General features: G+C 40.3%; 3 protein-coding genes across 8 annotated transcripts; 1 reads left to right on the top strand and 2 right to left on the bottom strand.

Annotated features, from left to right (window-relative positions):
• Window positions 1-271: 271 nt before the first annotated feature.
• dnajc14 (DnaJ (Hsp40) homolog, subfamily C, member 14) lies at window positions 272-9745 on the bottom strand. Of its 2 annotated transcripts, XM_042406139.1 has the most exons (8): window positions 9633-9745; window positions 9162-9230; window positions 6397-7856; window positions 6157-6263; window positions 5543-5662; window positions 5224-5384; window positions 4983-5085; window positions 272-4156 (listed from the first exon to the last, which is right to left on the bottom strand). In XM_042406139.1, exons 3-8 carry the CDS (start codon window positions 7639-7641, stop codon window positions 3862-3864), a joined length of 2031 nt encoding a protein of 676 aa, XP_042262073.1. In that variant the 5' UTR covers window positions 7642-7856; window positions 9162-9230; window positions 9633-9745; the 3' UTR covers window positions 272-3861. The 2 variants fall into 2 exon arrangements, with proteins under 2 accessions (XP_042262073.1, XP_042262072.1); XM_042406138.1 differs by lacking the exon at window positions 9162-9230.
• A 1790-nt stretch (window positions 9746-11535) lies between these two features.
• nab2 (NGFI-A binding protein 2 (EGR1 binding protein 2)) lies at window positions 11536-19354 on the top strand. Of its 3 annotated transcripts, none has more exons than XM_042406497.1 (8): window positions 11536-11881; window positions 12157-12238; window positions 12510-13420; window positions 13582-13715; window positions 14627-14678; window positions 14787-14901; window positions 15072-15257; window positions 17514-19354. In XM_042406497.1, the coding sequence occupies exons 1-8, from the start codon at window positions 11768-11770 to the stop codon at window positions 17609-17611; spliced, it is 1692 nt and encodes a 563-aa protein (XP_042262431.1). In that variant the 5' UTR covers window positions 11536-11767; the 3' UTR covers window positions 17612-19354. The 3 variants fall into 3 exon arrangements, with proteins under 3 accessions (XP_042262431.1, XP_042262433.1, XP_042262432.1); XM_042406499.1 differs by having other exon boundaries at window positions 11861-11949; window positions 12473-13420; XM_042406498.1 differs by having other exon boundaries at window positions 11867-11949.
• A 271-nt stretch (window positions 19355-19625) lies between these two features.
• Window positions 19626-24924, bottom strand: zgc:113184 (uncharacterized protein LOC553745 homolog). 3 transcript variants are annotated; one of them, XM_042406476.1, is made up of 5 exons: window positions 24810-24924; window positions 23158-23256; window positions 22383-22517; window positions 22017-22297; window positions 19626-21921 (listed from the first exon to the last, which is right to left on the bottom strand). In XM_042406476.1, the coding sequence occupies exons 3-5, from the start codon at window positions 22492-22494 to the stop codon at window positions 21745-21747; spliced, it is 570 nt and encodes a 189-aa protein (XP_042262410.1). In that variant the 5' UTR covers window positions 22495-22517; window positions 23158-23256; window positions 24810-24924; the 3' UTR covers window positions 19626-21744. The 3 variants fall into 3 exon arrangements, with proteins under 3 accessions (XP_042262410.1, XP_042262409.1, XP_042262411.1); XM_042406475.1 differs by lacking the exon at window positions 24810-24924 and adding an exon at window positions 24439-24794; XM_042406477.1 differs by lacking the exon at window positions 24810-24924 and adding an exon at window positions 23375-24430.
• Window positions 24925-25526: the final 602 nt, after the last annotated feature.

Raw genomic sequence — 25526 nt, forward strand, 5'->3', positions numbered from 1 at the left:
TCTGAAACAACTCCTTGTAAGGAGCAGAGGGATACACATGTCCTGCCCTCTTTCCGTGGCTATAGCACCATTAGTTAATAAGGTCAGAGAATGGAAAAGCCATTTGAGGTAAAACAATGACACAGGGAGCCCTTTTCAGCTTGGGTTTACAGTAAAATGAAATATTGCGCCACTTTGAGGAGTTGGACCTATTTAAGCTCCTCAGAGGGAAATTCTTATCAAGATGTTTGTTTGTAGATTTGTATGTACTGAGCACAAAACAGAACAAACCTTGTGCATATAGGAAATCATCTTTATTTTGAAAACCAGAGAAAGCGGGGGAAAGAAACCCAACAGTGAAATCTTAAAACTGTTTTGCCAGCCAGGGAACTCGCCTCATAACTCCCTACGAAAAACCCTGATGATTGTCAGATATTTTTTGCAATATTTCTGCATATTCTGTTAAAAAACTTTAAATGAAAACACAAAAAAAAACCAAAAAACAACTGAAGTGTTGGCTCTTCCATTGACTTCTTGGACTTCGAACTGCTACCTTTTTAACATACAGCACTGTACATTCTCAAGTCAAGGTGGACGTGTGGAAAACAACGCGCTCTGCTTATCGTGGTTACAGCTGTGGGTCCAGTTTCCTAGACACGGAGTGAAGGAAGTCTTTGACAGTTATATCATGGTACAAAAACTGTCTAAAAAATGCGGATAAGAACAAGGCCTTAATGAGTATGTAAGAAGAAAAATTGCACAAATTGAAAACAAATCTTTAATAAATGTACTAAAAAGCGATACTAATCCAAGTCATTTTTCTGGATTTATCTCATTCTGCCACCAGTAAATCTGAATTTAACCAGTACCCCACTGAGGAGCCTTCAAGGCTCTGGCATTGCTTTTTAATCTTTAAACTACCAAATAGTCCTTATCAGAAAAACCTAAATTCAGGAATATTTTTACCTTAATTTGATCAATTCTTAGTCCAATTTTAGTTCACAACTGCTTGATCCATGTCTGGGAAAATGGTCAAATAGATACAGGAGGGAAAAAAAGCAATTTGACACATAAAGAGAAACATGGCAAACTTAAGGTCCTGCTTAAATGGACAACAAAGGCTCACCTTTATAAAGCTACCACACAAACTCACATTTATGCATCACAATGCCATATAATGTTTCTGATACTTGGGCATTTCTCCAGAGTGGTAACCGGTCATGCAAATCAAATTATGGTTTTGAAAATTTGTCACTCCTTTTAAACTTCTAATTCTACCAAAAAAAAACAAACAAAAAAAAAAACAAACTTGATTTGCAAATGTGCTGTTATCCGAGTGAGCTACACCTCCTACTCAGCTGCAGCTGGAGGAGTCTGGTTCAGGATAAATCACTGATGACTGTTCAAAAGCCCTCTGATGTTATAACTGGGGTGGGTGTGCAAATTAACACAAAAGAACCAAAAAAAAAAAAAAAAGTCAATATAAAAAAAAATAGCTGCTATCAATTGCCTTATCACACAAGAATTGCCGTTTCACTACACTCTCACAATCTTCACATATCAGGTGTAAACAATAACTTTTCTTAAATTAACCTACGCTGAAAAATAACAATGTCATTTCTATGCAAGAACCATATCAAGAAACCAAACCCGATATATAACCAGTTATTAGTTTTGAGACTGCTTCATGTTGTTACATACTGCTATGCAGGGAACAGAAAGAGGAAATCAATTGTTTGCCCTTAAATAGATTTTCTGTTTATGTGTGACATTGACATTTTGAAAGCTGAATTCTGCCCAGGTGGAAGTTTTTCTTTAATTACAGGCAGCCAGGAGCCAAAATAGAGGAGACCACAGCTTAGAAAAAAGATAAATTTGAGTCTAAGTGAGCAGGATGGCTGGAAACAAATGTGATGAGCTGTACTCGTTCAGGGGAAGCGCTCCTATTCTGAATTAATTTTTTTTTAAGGGTTTTTTGTAATGAGTGCAGAAGTCATGGCTTAAAATGCCCAAACACATCATAGCTGGCATAAAATTGCACTAAACCAGAAGAACACCCTTAAGGAAAAATGGTGTAAAAATGTAGACAACTGGAACGCTATATTTTTTCAGCCTGAACAACTATAATAATTTGCTGTTGCAACTGCAACATTATATACTATAACATAATGATCAAAATGACCAAAAAAGAGAAACAGTGCTGATAGAAAAAAAAAACACAGCACTGCAAGTTTAAATTCAGTTCAACTGCTTAAATATTTGAACATAAGCACAATTTTTTATGTCAACTTAGCATCAATTAATTTAAGACTCAGGTGGCTCTCAACTGTTAAACTTTGTCAATCAGCTGTGACATGTTCAATGAAACATCAGAAGGCAGATGTGTAGTTATACAGTAGATCAACAGGGGACAGTACAGGCTCAATCCTACTGCATCTTTTAAACCCTGGTGGAGAAAAATAGCAACATTTCAAAATGTCAAGGCATCACTTCTCAATGCAGCTCGACCGGGGTTCAACATTAAAGATCACCACTGAACTAATCTCTGCTGTTACACTTGAACCTGCGATGTAATTATCGTCAATCTGGAGCTGAAACAATGAACAGCAAGCAGATTTAGCACGTTTGTATCAGTGTATCTCACAACAAAATAAGCCCTTCTATTAGTTTTACTTGTTCATGTCTAGATTTTACATCTCGATTACATCACAGGTTCACCTTCGCCTCGTCCAAGATGTTCAAATCAAACTTCTCCTGCCTATCATTTAAAGACTATCTTCTTTTGTGATGCGTCTCACTAAGCAGATGTGATTCTCTGGTAATGATGACACAAATACAGTTCTAGTATAACTGAGTCTGAGAGAACAGATGTGACAAGGCCAGATTTTGAAGTAATAACTGGAACTGAATATTTTTCCTTTTTAGAGGTTTTGTAATATCTAAACACTGAAAATGAACCGTTTCTTTGAATTTGTCATTTCTCCACTATAGAAAAATCCAGTTGTTATATTTTATATGAATGCAAAGTAGTAGGAAAAATAAATGCCAGTTGTCTCAATGGATCCTTAATGCTGGAGGTTGACTGCATGTGACGTCCACTGAGGTTTGTATACAGAAATGTTGTTTTGCCTTCTCTTGCTGTCTGCACGGTTACTACCAGAGAACCACACCACTGATATTCCTGGGAAAACAGGTCACTCTCAGACCAATTTAACAACAGAACCGTGGCAGCCTTTCAAAATGTGCTGCTTTGTGTACAGAAATGACTCTGCAGATGGTAAAAAATACTTCACATTTCAGCAAGTCTGATGTTTTTGTTAATTTAGCTGAGTCGGCTGGTTTGGATTTATTCTTGGATCTGGAAGCAGATCCACAAGCCACTAAACATGAGTAACAATGACACAGTGAAGCTGCCCGGATCATTATATTCTTCATGTTGATTATGGTGCTCCATAAATCTGTCACTTCCAACGTCTTAAACTAACCTTACACAAAACATTAACAACAAAAGTGAGAGAACTGAAGTGATAAAATGCAGGTGAATAAATCATGCATCGCAGGATTTGGCAGGAAATTATGAAAGGAAAACGTTTCATTACAGCATCCTGATGAGGATTTCAATGCCAAGGCTACAGTTGTCTCAAAGACAAACAAACAGTAAGGTGAACTGAGAGGTAAAGCACCGTCACTGCCACCTCTTAAACCCTCCTTCAATACCCAGACTCAGTGAACCGGCTCCTCCTCTTGATCCAGTCTCTCTCTCCTCTGACCGATCTGACCGCAGCCTTCTTGGCATGCCAACAGGCAGGCGAAAGACAAACATGGCCGTTACTTATTGTGTCCCTGTGTTGCTAAGTTGTTGCACTGAGAAGTCAGCAGACTTCACCTCTGGAAGGGTTTGCGGACCTTCTTCCTCCTTCTGGGCGGTTTGCCACTTTCAGCCCACGTTTCGCTGGACTCTGGCCGTTGACCCCCCGGCATGTAGAAACCCGTCTGGCTTGGCGGAGGGGAGAACGGGGGCGCTCCGGCACCAGGTGGGTGATGAGGGGGTGGACCTGAGGGGAAGAAGCCCCCGTTGGCAGCCATGTCATTAGGAGGTCCTCCTTTGAAGATGCGGTTGAAGAAGTCCTGCAAGTCTGCAGGGTTGGTTGGACCTGTGGCGTGCTCTGAGGGCGTCCTGAAAGTAAACATTGGAAAGTTCAGAGAGCTTTTGTCTCAAGTTAAATGATACTGTTTATTGCTGCTTAGCTACTGACATTCTGCTTCTTTGGATGGTCATGTGGCAGCAGCATATGAGCGCAGTAAATTAGGGACAAGAAAGAAGACATTTGGAATGGAATAATGATCAATTTGACCATAAAGTATATCTCTTTTATTATTATTATCCCAACGCAAATGTTTCTCCTACACCACCCACAGCAGGAAGCTTGGAAATAGACGGGAGGGGGAGGGGACCCAAAATTTCCCAGAAGCCATCAATAGCACGGGAATAGGGTGTAGTTATCGGATTTGCTGCTAATTGGGACTGAAAGGGGAAAAAAATTGCCACTGTGGAAGAAATCCAGGAAGACGACTCTGGACACAGAGACAAACAATGACTACAGGAAATGTTTCCAGCAAAGGGACAAGTGTATCACATCTCGAGGAGATGACTACTTTGAGGAGGATTGTAAAGATACTACTGACAGATTCATAATGACAGATTTTTTTTAACAGTTCTGGGAATTTTGGGGTGCCATGTTATACCATTACACATTACAGTTTTAGCAACTAATATATAAAAAAAATCATCTGATTAATCTTCATATTACCACATGCCCAAAAGTAAGACTCTAGTCTATTGTTGGTCTTTGCTTCATATTTACAAACAGGAAAACCATCACAGATGTTCTAAAAAGTCAAATTCTACATAACTATCAGCCAAAATCAGCTTCTGAATGAATCTGAGGCAAAATGTCAAGAGGAAGAGCTGACAGATGATACGTTCACCTGAGGGGACTTACCTGTGTCGTGTGGCGTTGCTGTTGTTCTTTGAACCAAAGGAGATGTGATACGGCACACGGTGTGTGTCGGGAGAAATGCCTATTCTTTGGCAACCTGCCCACTCTGAAACACACAAGCATCACAACAAGTCACACAGAGATAAATTATGGTTAAAAAATAATCTGAAAGTGTGTGGAAGCTGGTAAAAATGTATGAGCTCATGTTTTGGCATCGATGAGCGGGACTAAAGCTGACGTTCACCTGTAATATCGTAGACTTTGCCATCCATACAGGCAAAGTACGTGATGCGTAGGCCCAACATGCTAGACTCCGCCCACAGGTCCCCCTCCTCAGCGCTATGGCAACGGTTGCATTCAGCACAGAAGCGGGCCTCAGCAGGTTCACGATCCATCTCGAACCGCCTGTACATACACACACACACACACACAAAACAGGTCACAAAGGAAACATGACGGCGGCGATACACATGACACGATTCAGCTGTGTAATGTTTAACTTCAGGCTGAGGAAACGTTTTACACCGATGCAGTTGGGTGAGGTCGGGTGTGCGGTGACATACTTGTGCTTGCCTTCACACTTGGTACACATCATTGTGTTCATGGCTTCCTTCAGGTCATCCTGCAGTTTAGTGAGAAACTCATTCATGGACTTGGAGAGCTCAGTTGCCGCCATGCGCTTCCTGTGTGGGGACGAAACAGACTGCTTGGTGATGGGTCATAACATTACAAATATTAAACACGCTCTTAATCAATATTCAATTTCAAGTTAATTAACAAGAATCATCTTAAAAGAAACAACAAACCTACAATATTCAAGTAATTTATTTGTAGGATAGATATTGTAAATAGAAATGTTACTATTGTGCATATATGGAAAGTGAAGGAAACTTATTTTAAAGTCAGAACATAACTATAATACAAGGCCAGCTGGACTTTGAGTAGTTACAAATGGAGGATAAGAAAATGAATGTAGAGCTTAGAAAGAGTGAGAATAATAAATTCTACCAGACTAAACTGCTAAAGAAATAATTATAGTTTCAGTGCAACTGGCAAAATATTGAAAGATTTTTTTTAAAACAGGCTACTAAATAATTACGTTTTTGTTGCAACAACTTTATCATTTTTTAGTTGTATGTATCTTTTGTCCTGTGATCACCACTTTCTGTGCACTCACAACTCATACTCTCGTCGTGTCTCAGGGTTACTGACAATATCCCAGGCAGCCCTCAGTACTTTGAATGCCTCTCCAGCTCGTGGGTGTTTATTCTTGTCTGGATGGACCTAAAAGAGAAAGGACAGAGGAAAAGGTTGCATGAGTAAAGGCGTCTCACATACAACTTATTAGTCATTATTAAAGGCATCCAATAGTAATATTTTAATACTTTTGACTCTTACACATGCACGGCACACACACCTGGACAGCCAGCTGTCTGTAGGCCTTCTTCAGCTCGGTCTCAGTCGCATGGACCTCCACGCCGAGCACTGTAAAGGGGTCAAGCTCATCTTCTGGGACCTCAGCCAACGCCAGCAGTCTTTCCAGCTCCTGGCCTGGCTGGCTTCTCCCTGCTCTGCCTGGTGATTCAGGGGTGGACGGTTGTGTGTGGCCATCCCTACTGAACCGGCTCCGAACTCTCTCCAGAAAGAACACCACCCTGTTCCAAAACCTTGATTCCTGAAAAGCTGTCCAATAGCGTTTGCCCCTCTCTCCACCGAGCCGGGCTAAAGCACCCTTTAGCCACTGGGACCCGAGAATAACCAAAGCACAGAAAAGTCTGAAACTAGATAAGGCAGCTGTCTTTACCCACTTGACTGACCTAACAGTTTTATCCGCCAGGTCTGCTCCAGTGCATTTAGTCCATTTCAAAATCCGACTAGCATCTGCCTTCAATCCTGGTATATCTGTGATCTTTACAAATAGCTGCTGCCCAAAGTTGTAAAGTTTCACCCCTCCAGTCTCCACACCGACTCCACAATTATGAGTTAATGTGACAATAATCTCAATCATCATGTGGACGCAGGAGATGCACCAGAAGCTGAGAGACTCTGACAGCATTTCCTTGAAAGCTAAGACAAGCTGGTTGCCCGTCCGCCGGCGGCCCCGGCTCTGCTGATGGTGGTGGTGGTTACGTCTGCGGGTCTGCTTGTGCCTGCCGCCGCTCGACGCAACATTGCCTTTTTGAAAGGAGGAAGATGAAAAAGCACTGGATGAACTCTGACTGCTTTGCTCTGAAATTGATCCACTGCTCCTCAGTTTGCACCTCCGTCCAGCTCCCCCGCTCCTCCAAACAGACTCCCCGTTCATTTGCTGTTCCTTTGCAGCTTCATCCTCCTCTTGATTTATAACCTGCGAGTCCTCATGACCTTCAGCGCCCTCATGCTCCAATCCATCTGAAACCTCCTCGGTATCCTCTTTGGCCTCTGGCGAGCCACAGTACTCTGCTTCACCTATTCCAGAGTCTTGTGGAGTGGCTGGGTTTGGGGTGTCCTGAGCGTTAGATTTGAGATAGGCTGTTTCATCCTCCTGATCCTTGTAGTCATCTTCAGTCTCTCTGGCCTCCCACTGACTAGAATTGGTCACTGAAGTGGGATCACCATCAGAGATCTCCTCGTCAGTGTCTGTAACGCCGTCCATCTCCCTCTCAGCTGCTTCTCTCTCCATGTTCCTCACTGATACTTGGTTGAAGAGCTGTGAAAATGGATTCTCATGGAAGATGATATCCTAAATCCATAATCTGTGGCAACATTTTCCCCAGACTCTCATAAAAAAGTGAGGCTGGGGGCTCCTGAGGGTCTGTCTCAGGTCCACCATATCAGCAGCCGCTTCAGGGTGTCAGAAGGGTTTTATGCAGCTCACATTGTGGATCTGGTAGATATCTGAAAAGCAACATAATAGTTACGAGTTATGACAGACCGCCTACGTGCACACTTCAGTTAAGCAGAGGATATGCAATATGATTACATGTATTCATTATCAAGGATCAGAGATTTTGCCACAACGTTTCCACCATGGTAACTATTCTTTTAACTTCTCTAAGATTACTAGACCATAGTGGGAAAGATTGAAAAATCCAGAAGCAAGACTGAATTATAGCAATACAATCAATCATTAAACAATGTGATGAATAACTGTGCTTCTTCAGGCATTTCATTCACTGGATTAGTTAAAAACAGACATTCCCATCAGATTATTTTATCTGTAAAATGTTCAATTAAATTTCCAGAAAGTGTACCGTATCACAGAGTATATCAATAACAAGATATAACAGTACAGTTACCATCATGGATGATTTTATACATATTGTTCACCAAGGAGCAGTAGAGCTGAAACCATAAGTTCATTAATGAATGTGTCAATCGACAGAAAATTAATTAGGTACAGTTTTGATGATAGATTAATTGTTTCAGTCAATTATCAAGAAAAAAGTGTCAAACACTCTCTGGTTCCAGCTTCTGATTTGCAGTTTTTTTCTGTTTTGTGTTATTTTACACTGAATATCTTTTCAATTTTGTAGTACGTCACCTTGGGCTGTGGAAAACTGTAACGAGCATTTTTCACTACTTTCTCGCGTTTTATAGACTAAACAATGAGCTGAAAATCAATTTGTCAATCATGAAAACAATTTCCATTTACAGATCTAAAGAGCATTTCACGTATATGAAATTAACACTAAATTTGCATAGTATGATTTCAGTTTAAAAACACAAACAAAGCTCTTTGAAGGCAAGAGAAAAGCTGTGAATTCAATACATTGAAAATAAATGGGGACAAAAAAAACTGTTTTTACTTTACACTGACTCCTATAATGAACAGATCAGATTTGTAGCTAGACGTTTTGCCAGAACTTAAAAGTTAACATGAAGGTTTTTTTCCTCACAGATGAGACATGCTTCTAGGTTTTAAAGTTGTTCCTCAGATAAGGATTAAACCAAAGACGACTGAAGGAAATGTCATTCATCAAAGTTTAACTTACACATGCTGCAGCTATGTGACCTTAACTGTAGGGCAGAAGTTCATTACATGATTCAAACCTTCCTGAACACGTGCATGAAGAAGCTAAGAGAAGGTTTAAATATATAATAAATATCAAACACACAGTTTTGTTGTTGGCTAAGCTAATTCAGTTAGCCAAAGAGAGACAGAGTATCGAAATGACGGGCTGCATAAACGAACGTTTTTACCTTTTAAGACCGATCAAAAACGGAAAACCAGCCATCACAGCACGGTCAATCCTGTCTGTTGAACTGGCCCTGTGACAAATCTCATGTTAATTTAACTCTGACAGCAAAACCAGCTGTTGTAAAGGAGGCTAATGTTAGCAGACGGCCAGGCTGTTAGCATGAGGAAGCAGGCAGGCAGGATGACAGACAGAGGCTAAAATTAGCTTGCCTCTGGCCGGCTAACCAGACAACATTTTGAGTTAATAAGGTCTCAGATTAAGATAAAAAACTACAACACAGCTGCTAACTAACCGCCCGAGTAGCTAACTGTTAGCTGTTAGCTGTGCCGAGCTCATATTAACGCCTGTTTCACCTTCCTGTGAGGTTTCACCAGCAACACAAGATATGTTTTGGACACCGGATGAGTCCAATAAGTAACTTAAGCAAATTCTTTTTGCATTTGCATTCAAACAAACCAGACGTCACATGTACCTGTCAGATAACTGTGTAACCTTGTTTGTTCACAGACAGCCAAGTGTCCGTGTTGTTTTTTTTTAAGCCACTTCTTCTTCTCCTGCTCCTTTTCCCACTTTCTTCCAATTTCTTCTTCTTCCTCCCCCTCCTCCTCCTCCTCCTCCTCCTGCTTCCTCTTTTTCTATGTTTTAATGACTGTCAGCAAACAACACAAGCGCACTACTGCCACCTATTGATCTGGAGTCATAGTTGATTAGTAACAACATCAACATCAACTTTGTATAGATTTTTCCCTGGATTGATTTCAGTCTAACCATCCTGTTAAATAACATACAGTAGTCTATATAATGTGGCACTATTTATTTTACCAACTAACTGAAGCTTAAAGGGAAAGTATAAAGCTTTATATTTCTGTTCACATCCAATTTTCTACTACAGTATTATTTATGGACGTGATCAGTTATATTTTGTCTCGTCTGTTGGTTTTGGAGCTTCATATAACACAACCATTTACCCTTTATAAATCTCTCTCTCTGTCTCAATAAGATTAATAAGATCCCCTCAGGATACTTCACTAGTATTATACCCAAAACATAGTGCACTATACAGTCTGCAGCTGTCTTTCATGGTTTGTGACCTTTGTTCCAGCACAGGATTTCTTAATGCTATAAACAATGATATTTTATACAATAGTGTGCTTCTAACTTTGTGGGAACCGTTTGCTATTTCAACATGACAATAACTTGTGCACAAAGTGAAGTCACTCAAAAATGTTTTTTTCCAGTTTGGTGAGGAAGGACTACAACAACAATTGATGCGTTGATTATTTTCTCAATTAATCTAAAGGTCTGAGATTGAAACAAATACACAAATTGTACCACAATCTTCAAAAGCCTAAGTTGTCATACTCAGATTGTTTGTTTTATTTAACCAACAGTCAAAAACCCAAAGATATTCAGTTTAATATCATAGAAGACCAGAAAAAAATGGAAATATTTACAGCTGATAAACTGGAACAAGTGAAGGGTTTTTTTTTCTTTAAAAAAATGACTTAAACGAATAATTGATTCTCAAAATTGTTTCATAAATGTTTTTCAACTAATTGTTTCAATTGTGGCACAGCCCTCAACCCCATCTAACACATTTTGGGATAAGGCCCCACCACTCAACATCAGTGACTAACTAATGCTTTCGTGGCTGAATGGGAGCAAATCCCTGCAGCCAGGTCCTGAAATCTTGTGGAACGTCTCCTGACAAGAGTGAAGGGTATTAAAACAGTAAAAGAGAGGTGGCAACCCCATATTAATGCCCAAATTAATCCCATATGAATGTATTGTACAGGTGTCCACATACTTTTGCCATGTAGTGTATCACAGTCTTCCTACTCCCTCAATCTTCCTCCAAGGCACATGACAATTTTTCCAGTTTCATGTATGAAACTCTTTCTCTTGTATCCTGTAAACTCAGCCCTGACTGATCAATTGATCAATCAATCATTCTTTTGTTACACAGGAAAATGGTTGTGAAGGTGGACAAAACACACAACATGTAATACATACGTATTAAAGTATTAAATGCTTCCTTATGTCTTGAAAATACATACAGTACATAATGCGCAGTATCTAAGTTGCATTTCAACGCTGCAACATGCAATTAATATTCTGTGTGTGGCATTTTCTATGATTTTTGAAACAGAAGTGTAGTGAGTGCTGGGAAATTGATGTACCCAGGCCAGAACACGCATTTTGTTTGGTGTTGTTTGTGATGGTGTATTTGGGTGAATTGGCCCTTTAAACTTGCAAAGAAACGTGTTAATAAACACACAAAAAGTACTGGGTGGGGGACGGAATTTTCACCTGTACTCTCGGAATAATTTACGACCACCCACCTCCTACATAAAAACTCCGTTGAGTAAAAATCTGCATCTGTATCAGACACTGTGTCTATTGTTCTCTATATAGTGTTGGTGTGCTGACTGGTCGTTTAGGGGTCTTTGACATAGCAAACTGTGGGAACCCCCCTTCAAGCTTCTGTATTTTAAAAAAAAATCTTGAAGACGCACAGGGTTAATTTCAAGCCCCCACTACCACCACCCACATCTCCAATTTGAAAGCCGCCTCTCTACCGGGAGAGGAAGGCTCTTTTTCGGTCAGATGGCGTGCTGCAGTCCGCCCCCGTCATTCTCCAGCCCACACAGACAGCAAAAAGGCAGCCAGCAACCAATACGGTGCGCCGGAGGAGGATTTCTGCCAGTGATTTCAGACGAGGTACGATACGCAAAGGGGATTTACTACGCCAATCTGAGCCGGGGAGGCTTTCGGTAATAGGTACCGGGGTAAGAAACAAAAAGGAAAATAACTGCGATGTGTCTTTGAGCAGGGTGTTTTCTCTCTTAACATCTGGCTAAGGAACACTTGCCTCCAGTTGATTGTTTTATCTGAACCGGAGCCAGTAGTCCGAGTGTTTCTACTTTAATGTAGTCTAAATCTAACGCGGTTTTAATTGAATCAACCGAAATTAGTTTTTTATTTCTTTTCAACAGTTTCACTCTCGAGTGGTGACATCGATTGTTGGAGAGACACCTTTGCGTCTCCCTCTCTGCACACCGGACCTGACCGAAGAAGGTAAGAGAGGTTTATGTACTCATTCAGTCATACAAAGGTTTCAATAAAAAATATGTCTGAAAAAGTGAAAGTAATTTCTATATGCAGGGGTCACCTTCTGCTTTAAAGTATGCATTGACTGCCTGCATTCACCTATTTTTCTCAATATAGAAGAATTTAGACGTACTAATTGTTATCTAGATGAAAAAGTCTACATCTAAATAAATAACTTGTAGAGAATTTCTCCACCTGCAGGTTCATGTCTTTCATTTCTCCTGCCTAAACTTTCCAGTGCAGTGTGCCATGTCTCTGCCACGCACACTTGGGGAGTTGCAGCTCTATCGGGTGCTGCAAAGGGCCAACCTGCTGGCCTATTATGAAACCTTCATCCAGCAGGGTGGCGACGACGTGCAGCAGCTCTGTGAGGCAGCGGAGGAGGAGTTCCTGGAGATCATGGCACTAGTTGGCATGGCCACCAAGCCACTGCATGTGCGTAGGCTGCAGAAGGCCCTCCGAGACTGGGCGGCGAACCCTGCCCTTTTCAGCCAGCCCGTCTCAAACGTTCCTCTCGGGGGCATCCCATTGTTCAAAGTTGACGGGACGGGCACAAGTGGGCCCAGGAAGTCTGTGAGCAACGGCCAGCCGGGGTCACCGTGTGAAAAGGAAGATCGGGCGTGTCTTACACCAATGCACAGTGGGAGTCCAAGAAGCCCTTGCTCCCAGGCCTCCCCGCAGCCGCCAGACACACACTACAGGGAAAAACTGTCACCCATGGACCCACACTGGCTCAGCCCAGAGCCTGATGGGAACTGCACTTTGGCTTCTGCATCTGGAATAGAGGAGGAGCCGCCCAGCCCACCTCTGCTGTCAACATGTCCTCCTGGTCCCTCCACATCTCCGAGCTCCTCTGCTTCTTTTGCCCCGGCGGGTCTGTCAGCCTGGCCCGGAGGACAGCTGGACGGAGAGACGGCTCGGGCGGTGGTGGAGAGCGTGGAGAGACTCCTCAGGACCCTGCCCAGGTCAGATCCTGCAGAGGTAAAGAGCCTGTTGAGGTTGAACAAGAAGATGGCAAAGACTGTGGGGCATATCTTCAAAATGGGATCCCAGGATGTGAACAAGGAAGAAGAGATCCGAAAATACAGTCTCATTTATGGACGCTTTGACTCCAAGCGGAGAGAAGGCAAGCAGCTCACACATCATGAGGTAAAAGCACCATGTTACCTACCTACAATCACCTGTTTGTGAAGGGAAGGGAGCATTGATCAGAAATAAATATACATGTGAAGCAAAGATAAGCAATTTCTTGTCTTCATGCCATTTTCACAGTTTCCATCTGTCCTTCATTCAATGCTTTCCCTCCTCAGCTGATCATCAATGAGGCTGCAGCTCAGTTCTGCATGCGTGACAATGCCCTTTTACTGAGACGGGTGGAACTCTTTTCTTTGGCTCGGCAGGTGGCGAGAAAATGTGCCTACACCTCCACACTAAAGCATGCAAGGTAAGGGCGCTGCCTGTAGAGAATATGGTTTATTTGTCAACCAGCAACCGATGACCAACACACGTCACACCTGCTGAGTCTTGATAATGCCTCAATCTCAAGGGGAAAAAAATGCGTTATCTCTGTTAAAATAATATTCCATTATTTTATAGAAAAGCAAAGTCTGGACCCTCCACAGCGCACATGATGGCAATGCTGTTCAATGCAGAGTAGCATCATGTTATAAAAAGCCACATGTGAATAATTGTGAATGAAATCTTAAAAAAAACCACCTTGTGTTTAGCATATTCTACATGTACCAGGTGGTTTATATTAGTCATCTGCCCACCAGCGCATTCATTTTCAGACAGACCTTGGTTCATATCACAGTGGGAATTAAACTTCCACCTTGGCAGTGTAATGAGCTTAACTTTGGGGTCCAACAGGAATACACAAATCCCCTACCTGTTTGTTAATGTGCAAAAAACATTTTAATACATTTTTATGAACGTAAACATCAGCAGTGTTTCTGGACACAATGCCCCTCAGCAAGAGCACGGAAATTATTTTAAAAGTACTCTTGAAATTATATTATTACACTGTCATTACTATAGTATAGTTAATTTAAAAAGTCCCTTTGCTGGCAAATATAATTTCAAATTGTCTCAATCCTAGAGATTATTAAATATTTCTTAATCCTGAAGTCCTACAAGGTAACTGGAATGTACAAAACAATGACTAATTCACAAATATGTGAATGCTGAGTCAAAGAAAGTTGTGCAAAGGTACTCTGAAGGATAATCCCATTCTTAAAAAATAAATGGTTTTAATGCAAAATTTGACAAGTTGAATAAACGTTGCATTCAGTATGACTTTTTGCTTGTTGCTGCAACTTGTACAAGAACATTTTCTTGACTGTTCTCTCCCTGCAGGTCAAATGCAGATGAGAACAGCGTTCTGTCCCAGAAGAGAGCGAGACATGAGGTGAGTTCAGGCTCTCCTGCAGTGTGTGTGGATTCAAAATTCAGGTCACTTGTCAGATGTTTGAAGTGACTCACCTGGACTGACTCGACAGTGTATAATGTTTTTTAGGTTATTGTGCCCGAGAGTGTGTCGTCACTTCTCGGAGTGGAGGGCTCAGACGGCTTAATTCAGAGGGCAGATGATGACAGCTTATCCACAGAAAGCCTGGATAGTGTATCACATGGTAAAGACTTAAATCTTCTGTAATAAAAAATACTTTTTTTTACTCTGAATTTGTCTGCAGTTGATCAACGTCTTTTACCCTAAAAGACATTCTTCCTGTTTCTGTAAGAACCTTTAGGGTTACCCATGTTTGAAGATGGCATTTACACCCTAATCTGTCTGTCCTGTTAGACATCGGCTCACAGTGCAACCAGTCTCCATCTCCCCGTCCTCCCACCGACACTTCCAACCCAGCCAACTGGAGTCGCCATCTCATACAGCAAACGCTAATGGACGAAGGGCTGCGACTGGCTCGGATGGTGTCACACGATCGGGCTGGCAAGCTCAGCTTAGGGTCAGAGGGAACTCACTCCACAGGTGACTTTTCAGATACAATATTATGCGCTTAATAATGGACACAGAATAAAAATTTTAAAGTGTTCGCCCATCGCTATGCAGGTTAAAGGAAAAGTTCAACATTCGGGAAATATACGCTCATTCACTTTCCAGTGATGAGATATAAGATCAATAACCACTCTCAAATCAAGAGCGGTATCAATCTTCTCATCTAACTCTCAGCAAGAAAGCAAATAAACATATTGCCCAAAATGTCAAAGTACTGCTTTAAGTTGGAATAAAAGGGAGATTTAAAGAAATAAAAGATGAGATGATGTTGGGGTTGAATTGAAAATGGCAGACAGAGATTCCCTAAACTCTCCTGACAATTAATATTTTATAGCTCTACAGCTTGAACTCTAGTGAGTCACAATCTCTCTGAGGTGACGCCTCCCACCATGCACAGCTGAACTTCACCAGACTGTAAATTAGAGAGGATAGAAGTTAGAAGGGGAAACAGAAGGAGGGTGGAGAGAGATATGCTGAGAGGAAAAGAGCGAGAAAAGGAGGGGAGAAGAGTGTTACACTGTTATCGCACTTCCTTTATACCCTGTTACTGGAGCATTTTTTATCCTGATGCATCACAGCTCCTCACAAGAAAGAGCAAAAAAAAAAAAAAAAAAAAAAAGAAGCAAGTGATCTGGGAAAGTTAGTCGTTCTGGGCTGTGATAGCCAGTTGAAGAGATGAAGCAAGGAGAGGAGGAAGCCAGCAAAGACATGAGGGGGCGGGGAGGGAGGGAGGGAGGGAGGGGGGGGGGGGGGGGGGGATAGGAAGTACTCTGTGGGCGGCTGAATCGGACCCCCCCCCCTCTCCCTCCCCTCAGCAGCGACTGACGTCAGAGTGTGTTAGGTGCGTGGGCTGAAGGGCGGGATGGATGGGGCGTGGGGGCGAAGGAGTGGGAGGTAATTGGAGGGGCGTTGCATTGACTCACCAAGCGACAGTGTACAAAAATAAAACCTGTGGGCTGCAAAATGGCACAGTCTTTTTTATACATCTTCTCCCTCTACCAAAAGGACTGCGGAAATAACAAAAAATGACATATGTTTCATCTCTGACGTCGATCTCCCTCACTTTGTCTCCTATCTCACTCATCCAAGTTTCCTACTTATGTGTCTCTCATTAATCATCGCTTTCTTTCTTTCACTTCCTGTCAACGTCACATTACTTATCTTCCCTTGTTTATCTAGTCAGGATATCATCTCTCACACATTGTTTTAATATAATACACAATCATCAATCTGATAAATCTAACCCTTTGTATTTTTCCATGTATTTTACTGAATATCTGCTATTAAATTCTTGTGTTACAAAGAACATTGTTCATATATTATTATATTACTGCATGTTGTTAAAACACATGGACACTGAGGGACTCTAAAAGAGCAAATAAATGAAGGAATAAGTTAATAAATGAATAATACTTGACTCATGAACACAGGAGAAACACTTCACATGTTATTTAGACATCGAACATTGAGATCATGTTGTAAAGTGAATGTTGCAGAGGTGACAGGTATACAAAAAGTCATTTATAAGTTGTGTTTATTCACAAATCGTCTTTGCAAGCTAATAAATGCAGCTCACAAGTGATTGTTGCAATACACGATGAACATCAACTTTTATTTGATTTATTTAGCCATCCTCTTCACTCAATATCTTGACTTCGTGACTGCCTTATTACCAGCCCAGAAGTCCTCATCCTTGCAATAAGACTTTCTGTTACTCAACAGCTCGGGTTGATCATATGAACTATGATGACTTCACTCCATGTGGGAGAGTTTCTTGCCGAATTCCCCAAACTGTTTTTTCAGAGGTCTTAAAAAACTGGTTGCATCCTGATTACTGTGACTCAAAACAAAACATTAAGCCTTTATTTCAGCGTAACTGTCTGTCCAGTCATTGTAAAGCTACATATTTGTGAGTTAAAATAGCAGAGGTTTTAAAAATAAAGCTTGTTTTCCTTTAATATGCCAACTGACTTACAGTGATTAACAGTTTTGATTTTAGGGCGTTAAAGATTTATAAATTGCCACTCATAATTTCAAGAACCACTTGCGTCAGACTGCAATTATTGTTGTATTACAAGTTACTCTTAAGTGCTCCTGAGAAACTAGTCAGTGCTTTTTTTTTTAACATTTATTCTTAAGTGACTCTAAGGGGACTTTTGGTGACTCCTACCTGTAAGGAAAATTTGTGTTCCAGGTCTCATCTTCTCATCTTTTCCCATCTCTCCACAGACCATGACAGCAAAGTAGAGAGGCGGAGCTCCATAACAGCGTGCAGGAGCGGTAGCCCTTGCATCACCAAAGAAGACTCCAACCAGAGGGGGAAATGAGAGCGCTTAGCAGTATCAGGGAACTTGTGCTCAGGCCTGCCACTGAACTCCGCTCAGAGTCTGCTGTACAGGCTGCTACTGAGCAGGTTTTTCCACGTGTGCTTGCATCACTGACATCAAGAGCATCCAGTGGGGAGAACGCTCTTATCAACATCAAAGTCTATATCGTAAATGTCAGAATTTACCAGCGACTGATATCATAAACCTGCAGTGACTTCTAAACACTGAAGTCATGGATCAAGTTCAAAATGTTCTTTATTCAGTAAATATGTAGGGGAAACAACCTTTTTAGTTTGATTTTTAAAATACGTGGACTTTATGTCCTGCAGATTTTAGCTGATAGTGGTAAAAAGTAAGTGATTTCATCGGGAAAAACCTTTAATTTTGTTGAATTAATGCGTTTTTTGTGAACAATGTTGTGTGTCAGACATACCACCTGTTTCATTTGAAACAGGCTCGACACAGCAGGGGGCACTGCAACTTTGGAAATTGACTCTTAACTTACTACAGACTGAGTAACACGCTGTAGTTATGTGTAGAGGAAATGTGGTTTCAAGTATAGGGAGACTTTCATTAACATTTTCAGCAAGCTCCAAGATAGTACAACAGTTTGGTAACTTTCTCTGCAGCTCATCACCCTCAGGAAACAAACAGATGTGCTGGTTTTTGAAGACAGTGTGTGATATTCTTTAACATCCAAAGATATAAAGTCCTTGAAGATGGATTAGTGAAGAAAATGAGCATGTATGGCATATGTTGATTCAGATTTCCTTGAGCATGTTCAACCATCAAGTTCAGAGGCCTTTTGTCCTTAACTACATAACAAGTCATGGTTTGGCTCATCCCCTCTCTCTCTCACATCTTTTACATAATATTTTGCACAAATGGCTGATACTTTAGGCTTATGTTGTCATTCTAACTTTAATTTAATGACAGTATGTGAAAATATACTCAGCACATTTGCTAAAGTCAGTGGCATGAAATAAGAAAACTGATGTTTTATTTATTTCCAGTGAAAACATGACTTTTTACTCTCCTCTCTCAACATGAAATCAGGTTTCAGGGTCAGCTACAGAGCAGCAGGGTTCAGTGTCTTGTGTCTTAATGGGTGCCGTTGTACAGCCTCTGATGAACCTGCATCAAAATTACATTTAAAGAAACCAGATTTTTTTGAGAAAAAAAAGTTTAAAACAATCATTTACAATGGTATTTTCAGAAAATGTGGTGATTAGTGTAGATTTTTGATGATTTTTTTAGGTTTTAGCAGAAACCTACAGTAGGACGGTGTGTTTTTGGGATGTATTCTGTAGTCTTAGATATCAACAAGGTGAACTCTACAGTTTGTCAGTTTCCCATTTTGAAAACAGGTGTTTTGTCCTTTGAAGCTTTATAGTAAAATAGGTCACTTTACTTTCTAAGCTTTAGACAGATTAAAAAAAAAGAAACACAAGCAGAGGTTTACAGAAAGAAATTTCATGGTGCTTGACCTCTGACACAGCAGCTCCTACAAGTGACGTCAACATATTTGACCCTCGTGAGGAACTGACTTTATATAACGACAAGGCTCATGTTGATAATGATTTTTTTGTATACTTAATCACAGAGTATGTCAGTGAGGTAGCTTGCTGTGCATCAGTTACACCTGCCTGTCTCTTGAGCATTAGTAATCTCCTCAGTTTATTATGTTGCAAAACAGATTATTTATTTTGTTACATCTCAATAAATGTTATTTTATTGCTTAAAGCCGCAGCGTGTTGCATTGTGTTTCCACGAAGACTCCCCTTTTTTCTTCTTCTTCTTCTTCTCTTGGCAGTTCTGATGTGTGGACGAGGAGCTGCGTCACACAGCCAGCAACACCTCTGCTGTCGTCTTGTTTGTTGCGCTGACGCTCTGCACTGAGCCTCGCTGCCAGCATGACTCACCTGTACCAGTGATGTCATTAGCAGAGCTCATCCACACACACACACACACATACACACAGACACCAGAGAAAATGAAGACAGACACAGATAACTTCAATGAATTCAGTTCTATAAATCAAAAAACACACATGGTAGTTAGTTTATTTCACTGCAGTTACTGTACAGTCAACACAAAATCATAAAGGTTAGTATAAATAAATAAAGGTTCAAATTAACATGATATCATGTATTGAGTTACACCATTGGAGCAGTTCCAGAGATGTTAATGGTGATGTTTATGTGAAAAAAAAATGCCATTATCTTTTTGATTACACAAGAGCAATTATATCCAACTTGGTTTTCCTTACGGTGAGAGCAACAGTCGGCGTGGCAACAGATGAAGGGAGACAGCATCATCAATCAGCTGTCAGCACCACTAATTAGGGAGTTAAATCTTCAAGTCTATTCTTAGCCCGTGCTCTCTTCACAGTAACAGAGCTGAGCAACAGACAGCTGATCGGTTTAATGCTTGATTGCAAACATTTAGAAAGCAGCCGAACAGCCATTCATGAAATTAGGAAGTCTTATTATCTGGGTTTGAATATTTTAAATAGTTTTTTTAAGGATTAGCCACATGGGTGTTCAAATATCTACATCACATACACTATATTTGACGATATTTAACGAAGCTATGAGTGTCTGCAAAATATGTTTTTTTTTTTCAAAAAGATTCTTAAGGAAAAGTGACTCAGATTCAATTAATGTGTCAGCTTGAAAAACACAATTTAAATGGTGCCATAATTAAAGCAGATTAAGCTCACAGTGAAAGGCAAAGATCAGCCAAGACCCCTACTTCCATACTCTACTACTAATATTATTATATACAGTATGTATATTAAATCAGATATCAAACATATTTTATTTCTGCTTCTAATGATGGTGTTCTTTATAACACATGGGCACTAAGAATAAAAATGTTGAAATCTATACCTAAATCCAACGAAGATGAAGTTGAAGTAACATCAGATAAAGGTTTAATATTCACCATTAGTCACTACTGAACCGATTTCTACCATTTTATAGCAGGATTACAACAACAACAACAAGGTAAGACGAGGAGACAGACTGAGGGCAACAACATGCGGAAGTTATCGATTTCAGTTTGTCTTTGGCATTATGCTTTTGCACAGTGATTTAAGATCATGAACAGAAATTTTTTTCTTTAACTGGTATTACAGGTAATCAAACAAACATTAACTCTAGTGTCTAAGGACAGAGGGTGTCGTATGCTGTACAGATTGTACAGACAGACAGACAGATTGAAGTCTTTTGATTGATTGAGTTTCAGATTAAAAGGTATAATACCTGCACAATTTTACCTCATCACAAAGTTAATCACAAATTCAATTTTTTTTTTCCAATTATTTATTCCCTCATGTTACAAAGAGAAGTTTTTATTTCAGGCAGTAAATTCACCAAAGTAGAAAAAGAAAAGCTTCCAGTGCTGAAAGCATCTGGTGAGGACAACCATAAAGTTAGGATGCCTTTGGATTAAGGATGGATTATAACAGATGAGGGAATATGAGGTGGTTCCAAATTGAAACCAGAGATTATATAGATAATTAAATGGATAAATACAGTATATTACTGGTAGGTGGTATTTTAGATTTTTCCTGTGCACTTTGAAGATTTATTGTATGTGTTGGTAAAAAAATGTTTGAATTTCAAACGTAGTGGTAGTTACTAGCTTTGGTTTCATTTTCCCATTAGATTAGGGTCATGTTAGGTTGATGATCTAAAGAAACAGGGACGCTGTTTCTGCAAAGAAAATGTTTCAGTCCTGTGAGTATGCTGTGAAATTCTTTTCACGTCCATCGTATTAGGATCGAGGCATAAAAAGAGACGGATATCTCAAAACTTAATCTAATAAAACCAAAACTATCTGCATAGCTTGATACTTCTGCAGTAGAGATTCTTTTTTTTGTAATCTCTATCTTAATGCTTGTATATACAGTGGATGCAGAGGAAGTCTGTTCTAGTCTATTTCCAGCCTGCGGTTTCCATAGAAGATGATGTAGCATCAGCATCAGCATTTGCACAGTTAATCCATCGACAAACAGTTAACCATATGAAGAACAGGCCCGTTTCAGTTCTGTTTCCAGAGATTAGTTGAACTGAATCAGTACATCATATTAACCCGTGTGTCAGGAGAAAAAGAAGAGTCAGTTCAGTCTAGGCGACGTGGGTGTAGAGATGTCGTAGGAACTCTCCTCCGGTGGTTGTGTCTCCGGGAAAAACTGCCTGGCAGAAGTCACAAACATGAGACTGCAGCGCCACATCTGACATCAGCACCCCGCCAGACAGCTGCTGATGTGCTTCATCCAGGGAGAGACTGTCTGTCACAGGCAGCTAACACAAAGAGAGAGGAGTTTGTCAGGAAGAACATTAAAAAAACATAGAGAAGAACTGGAGAACTGTGATTTTTAGCCAGTTAAGGCACCTACCCCCGCTGAGTGCAGAGTCCTGTTTCTACCAGGTTGCCCTGCTTGCCTTGGATTTGATGATAAGTGTTTTTGCTCAACTTTCCCATCATCCTTTCTCTGATGGGCCACATTCATGCAGAGCTTGGACATATCTTCAGTGAGGAGATCAGAGAAAGTCCCCACATTTGCTGCAGGGTTGTGTGCCATCTTTGGCTTTTCATGGGGATATACGGGGATTTTCTGGGTGCACTGGACAGGGATGGACATCAAGTCGCTCAACTCTCCATTAGGAACAGTGGCACCTGCAGACAGACAGTTTTAAATGTGTTGAAGGTGAATCATGAGTGACACCTATTTATGAGAGTAGGTTTTAGGTTTTATGTGCACCTTGCTGTTTCTGCAGGGCTTTTGTGAGTTGATGCAACAGGGCTGCCTGTCTCAGGCAAAGTGCCCTCAGGCGAAGAAACTCCTGGTACAGTTCACTGTACGCTTCCTCCATCTCACCAACTCACTGACCTGCAGCTGGTAAATATCACAGGGGAGATTACACAGTACATTTTTAAATATACCCAAACAGAGGAGGGACACATTTAAAGGAGAAGTTTGTGTAAATACACTTATTTGCTGTCTTGCCAAGAGTTAGATGAGAAGAACGATACCACTCTCGTTTATGTTGGCTAAATATAAGGCTATGACCAGCAGCCGGTTATCTTAGCTTAACATTAAGACCAGAAACAGGGGCAAACAGCTAACATAGCTCTGTCTGTCTAAAACTGGTACCTCTAAAGCTCACAAATGAACACTTTACATCTTTTTTGTTTATTTTTTTCAAACACTAAAGTGTAAAAATGGCAAATTGCTTTTTTATGGCAAGGTTAAGTGCTGCCTGGAATACAATTCATGCAAGTTTGTGTAAGTTTTTTATTATAGAAGGAAAAGGTTGCTAACAAAAAATAAATCCACATGACCTCAGTGTCAGCGTGGTCTCTGCAAGTGGGGATTTTGGCAGCAAAACACTACAATTTCTTTACTTATAAGGGGAAATACGTGCAGAGAAGTCATCTCTTGGTCTTGATTTCTTTGTTCTGGATCTCTGTGGTAAAATAATACCTTCCTCTAACATACAGGACATTTTCATGTATATCAGTATTGTTTTACTTACCCCTCATAAACTTGTCCGTCGCTGCTCCAAGAATTAGTTTCCTATCAGTTGGGTTCAAGGTCTTCTCCTGCTGAGCCTCCTCCATCTCAAACGGGCTTCCTGTTATTGTTAAGGAATCAGAGGCTGTCTCAGCATTTACATCCAGACTCAAAGCCTCTTCACAACCACAACAACAAATTTGTGACTGTGATGGTCCATTCTTCAGATGAGACCTTACCATCTAAAGCCATGACAAGTCTGTTTCTTCCCGGACGTGCCACTGGAAATTATGTCCAACTCATGTAAATCAGTAACTGTGTTTGGAAATGTTAAAGATAAGGAAGTTGCTCTTAAAAACAGGGAAGTGAAACCCCTTCAGTACAAAAGGGAAGCTCGCAATCTCTCAGTTTGACTGTTACAGTCTGAGTCTGAGTACAGAGAGTCTGCAGAATATCATCAACTCAAAAGAGGAAAGAGCCAGATTTTAACTTGATAAAACAGCTAAGCCACCGTCTCTGGTGGTGATTGTTGTTTGGTCAACTCTGATAGATCCAAATTAATCCAGAGGAGTGTCTGCAGGAGCGCTCACACATTTGTCTTCAACACATTTGACCCTGACTGTGTCAGACGGGAAAGCTATAGAGAGACTGAACCTTGCTTTTAGGTTGTTTTTTCTCCAAGTTACTGCCTTCAGATTAGCCGTGAACTGTGTCAAAAGTATTCAGAGATGACAAAGACAAACTCTCGGTGTTGTGTGTGGATGTCTGTGGTTCTCTGTGGAAGTGCACTAACATGTCGACCCTGTTAGGGTTGGCGGTTATATGATAAATTAATCCAATGCGTCATCATCAGTGGCAGAAGGCGTGTTTGAGGTAGCAATAATGAAAAACACAAGTGAAATTCTTGCATTCAAAAGAAAGAAATCAGTCAGTGTTTTATCAATATGCATCATACTATTGCATTCATTATTACTCATGCATTGTTGTGTACAAAGCATTTAATGTAGAAGTCCGTTGAAGAGGAGCTATTTTTAACTACTTTATATTCAATTGTATTCTTTTATTTCCGTCTGAAATGCAGTGCTGTACAAGACTGAAGTCACACACAATTGAAATATAAAGAAAAGTAGAGCAAAAGTATCTTAAAATCATATTTAAGTCGCCTACAGTACTTGAGTAAATTTACTTGATTACCTCACAGGACTGTTTATCATAATATGCCGAGTTCTTCAAGTCCATCCTACCCCGTGTAAAGTAACAGATTTGCAACAAAATACATACTTACATACATATAAATACTTACATTTTGATACAATTTGCAGTGATTGTTTTCAGTCTCACGTCACAGAAATGATTTCATGTCTCCAGAAGGTATCCATCAAATCCCGGATAATCTCTGTCCGATCTGTGTTAAACTGCTTCTTCTTCAACAACACTAAGACTACAACAGACTTTTATTTCAGCTTCTAAAAGCTGAGCTTTACTAGCCTTCCTCCAACCTAACATGGATCACAGTTGTGTAATCTGCTCTGTAATGAGGAAATGAAGTCACTTTAACTTGCAAAACTCAAACTGAAACTCATCTGGTTTTCTGTCATTGTTTCCCCACTGTGAGGCAGCATTTTGTGAGAATACTTTCTCTCCTGTGAATACAGACAAATTAAGTTTACTTACATTTCAAGTGTATCGATCATTCCCAGCAGGAAGTGCAGACGGATGTGTAATGAAACCTTTCCTGGCAGGACAGATCCACTTTTTACTATCATGATGTCATTCTCCCAAGCTGTTGAGTTCACCTGCGTCAAACAAGTAAATCAAACTTCCTGTTTAACAGGGCTGTCTTCAAAGTAATGGCTCTGTTTTGCTGAGACATGCACAAAGTCTTATAAAGTGTTCAAAGAGACCTTAAGCGAACGGAACAATGTACGGTATGGACAGCTGGATAAATCACCACAACCAGAAACTGTTTAATTAATTATCAGTTAGCCTTTTTGTTTGTTTTTAATGGTAAGATGCCAGACATTGGAAAGAAAGTCTGCTTAATAATTTGGATTTTTACAATTTTATTCATACAATTGACTCTTCAGGAAATGTTATTTCTCTTTATGAAGGTATGAATGTCTTTTCACACACAATGGTAGGAAAAAGATCTGTTTGAAAAATACTGAACTCTTTATTTGATTTGATTATTTGTGTAGCCAAATGGCTCACAATTTTTAATATATTGTACCTAAAAATACAGGAATCATCCTGTAAAATCCATGTGTAAGTTTCAATTGTAGAGTGTTAACCTCAGTTTGGTCACTGCAGTAAAACAGGCAAAAATTATATATTAAATAAAAGATTATGAAACAAATTTCAAAGTTAAGAGTGAAAGTAAATTATCTTCAG

Source organism: Thunnus maccoyii, chromosome 3 (assembly GCF_910596095.1).
Source record: "Thunnus maccoyii chromosome 3, fThuMac1.1, whole genome shotgun sequence".
NCBI classification, from domain to species: domain Eukaryota; kingdom Metazoa; phylum Chordata; class Actinopteri; order Scombriformes; family Scombridae; genus Thunnus; species Thunnus maccoyii.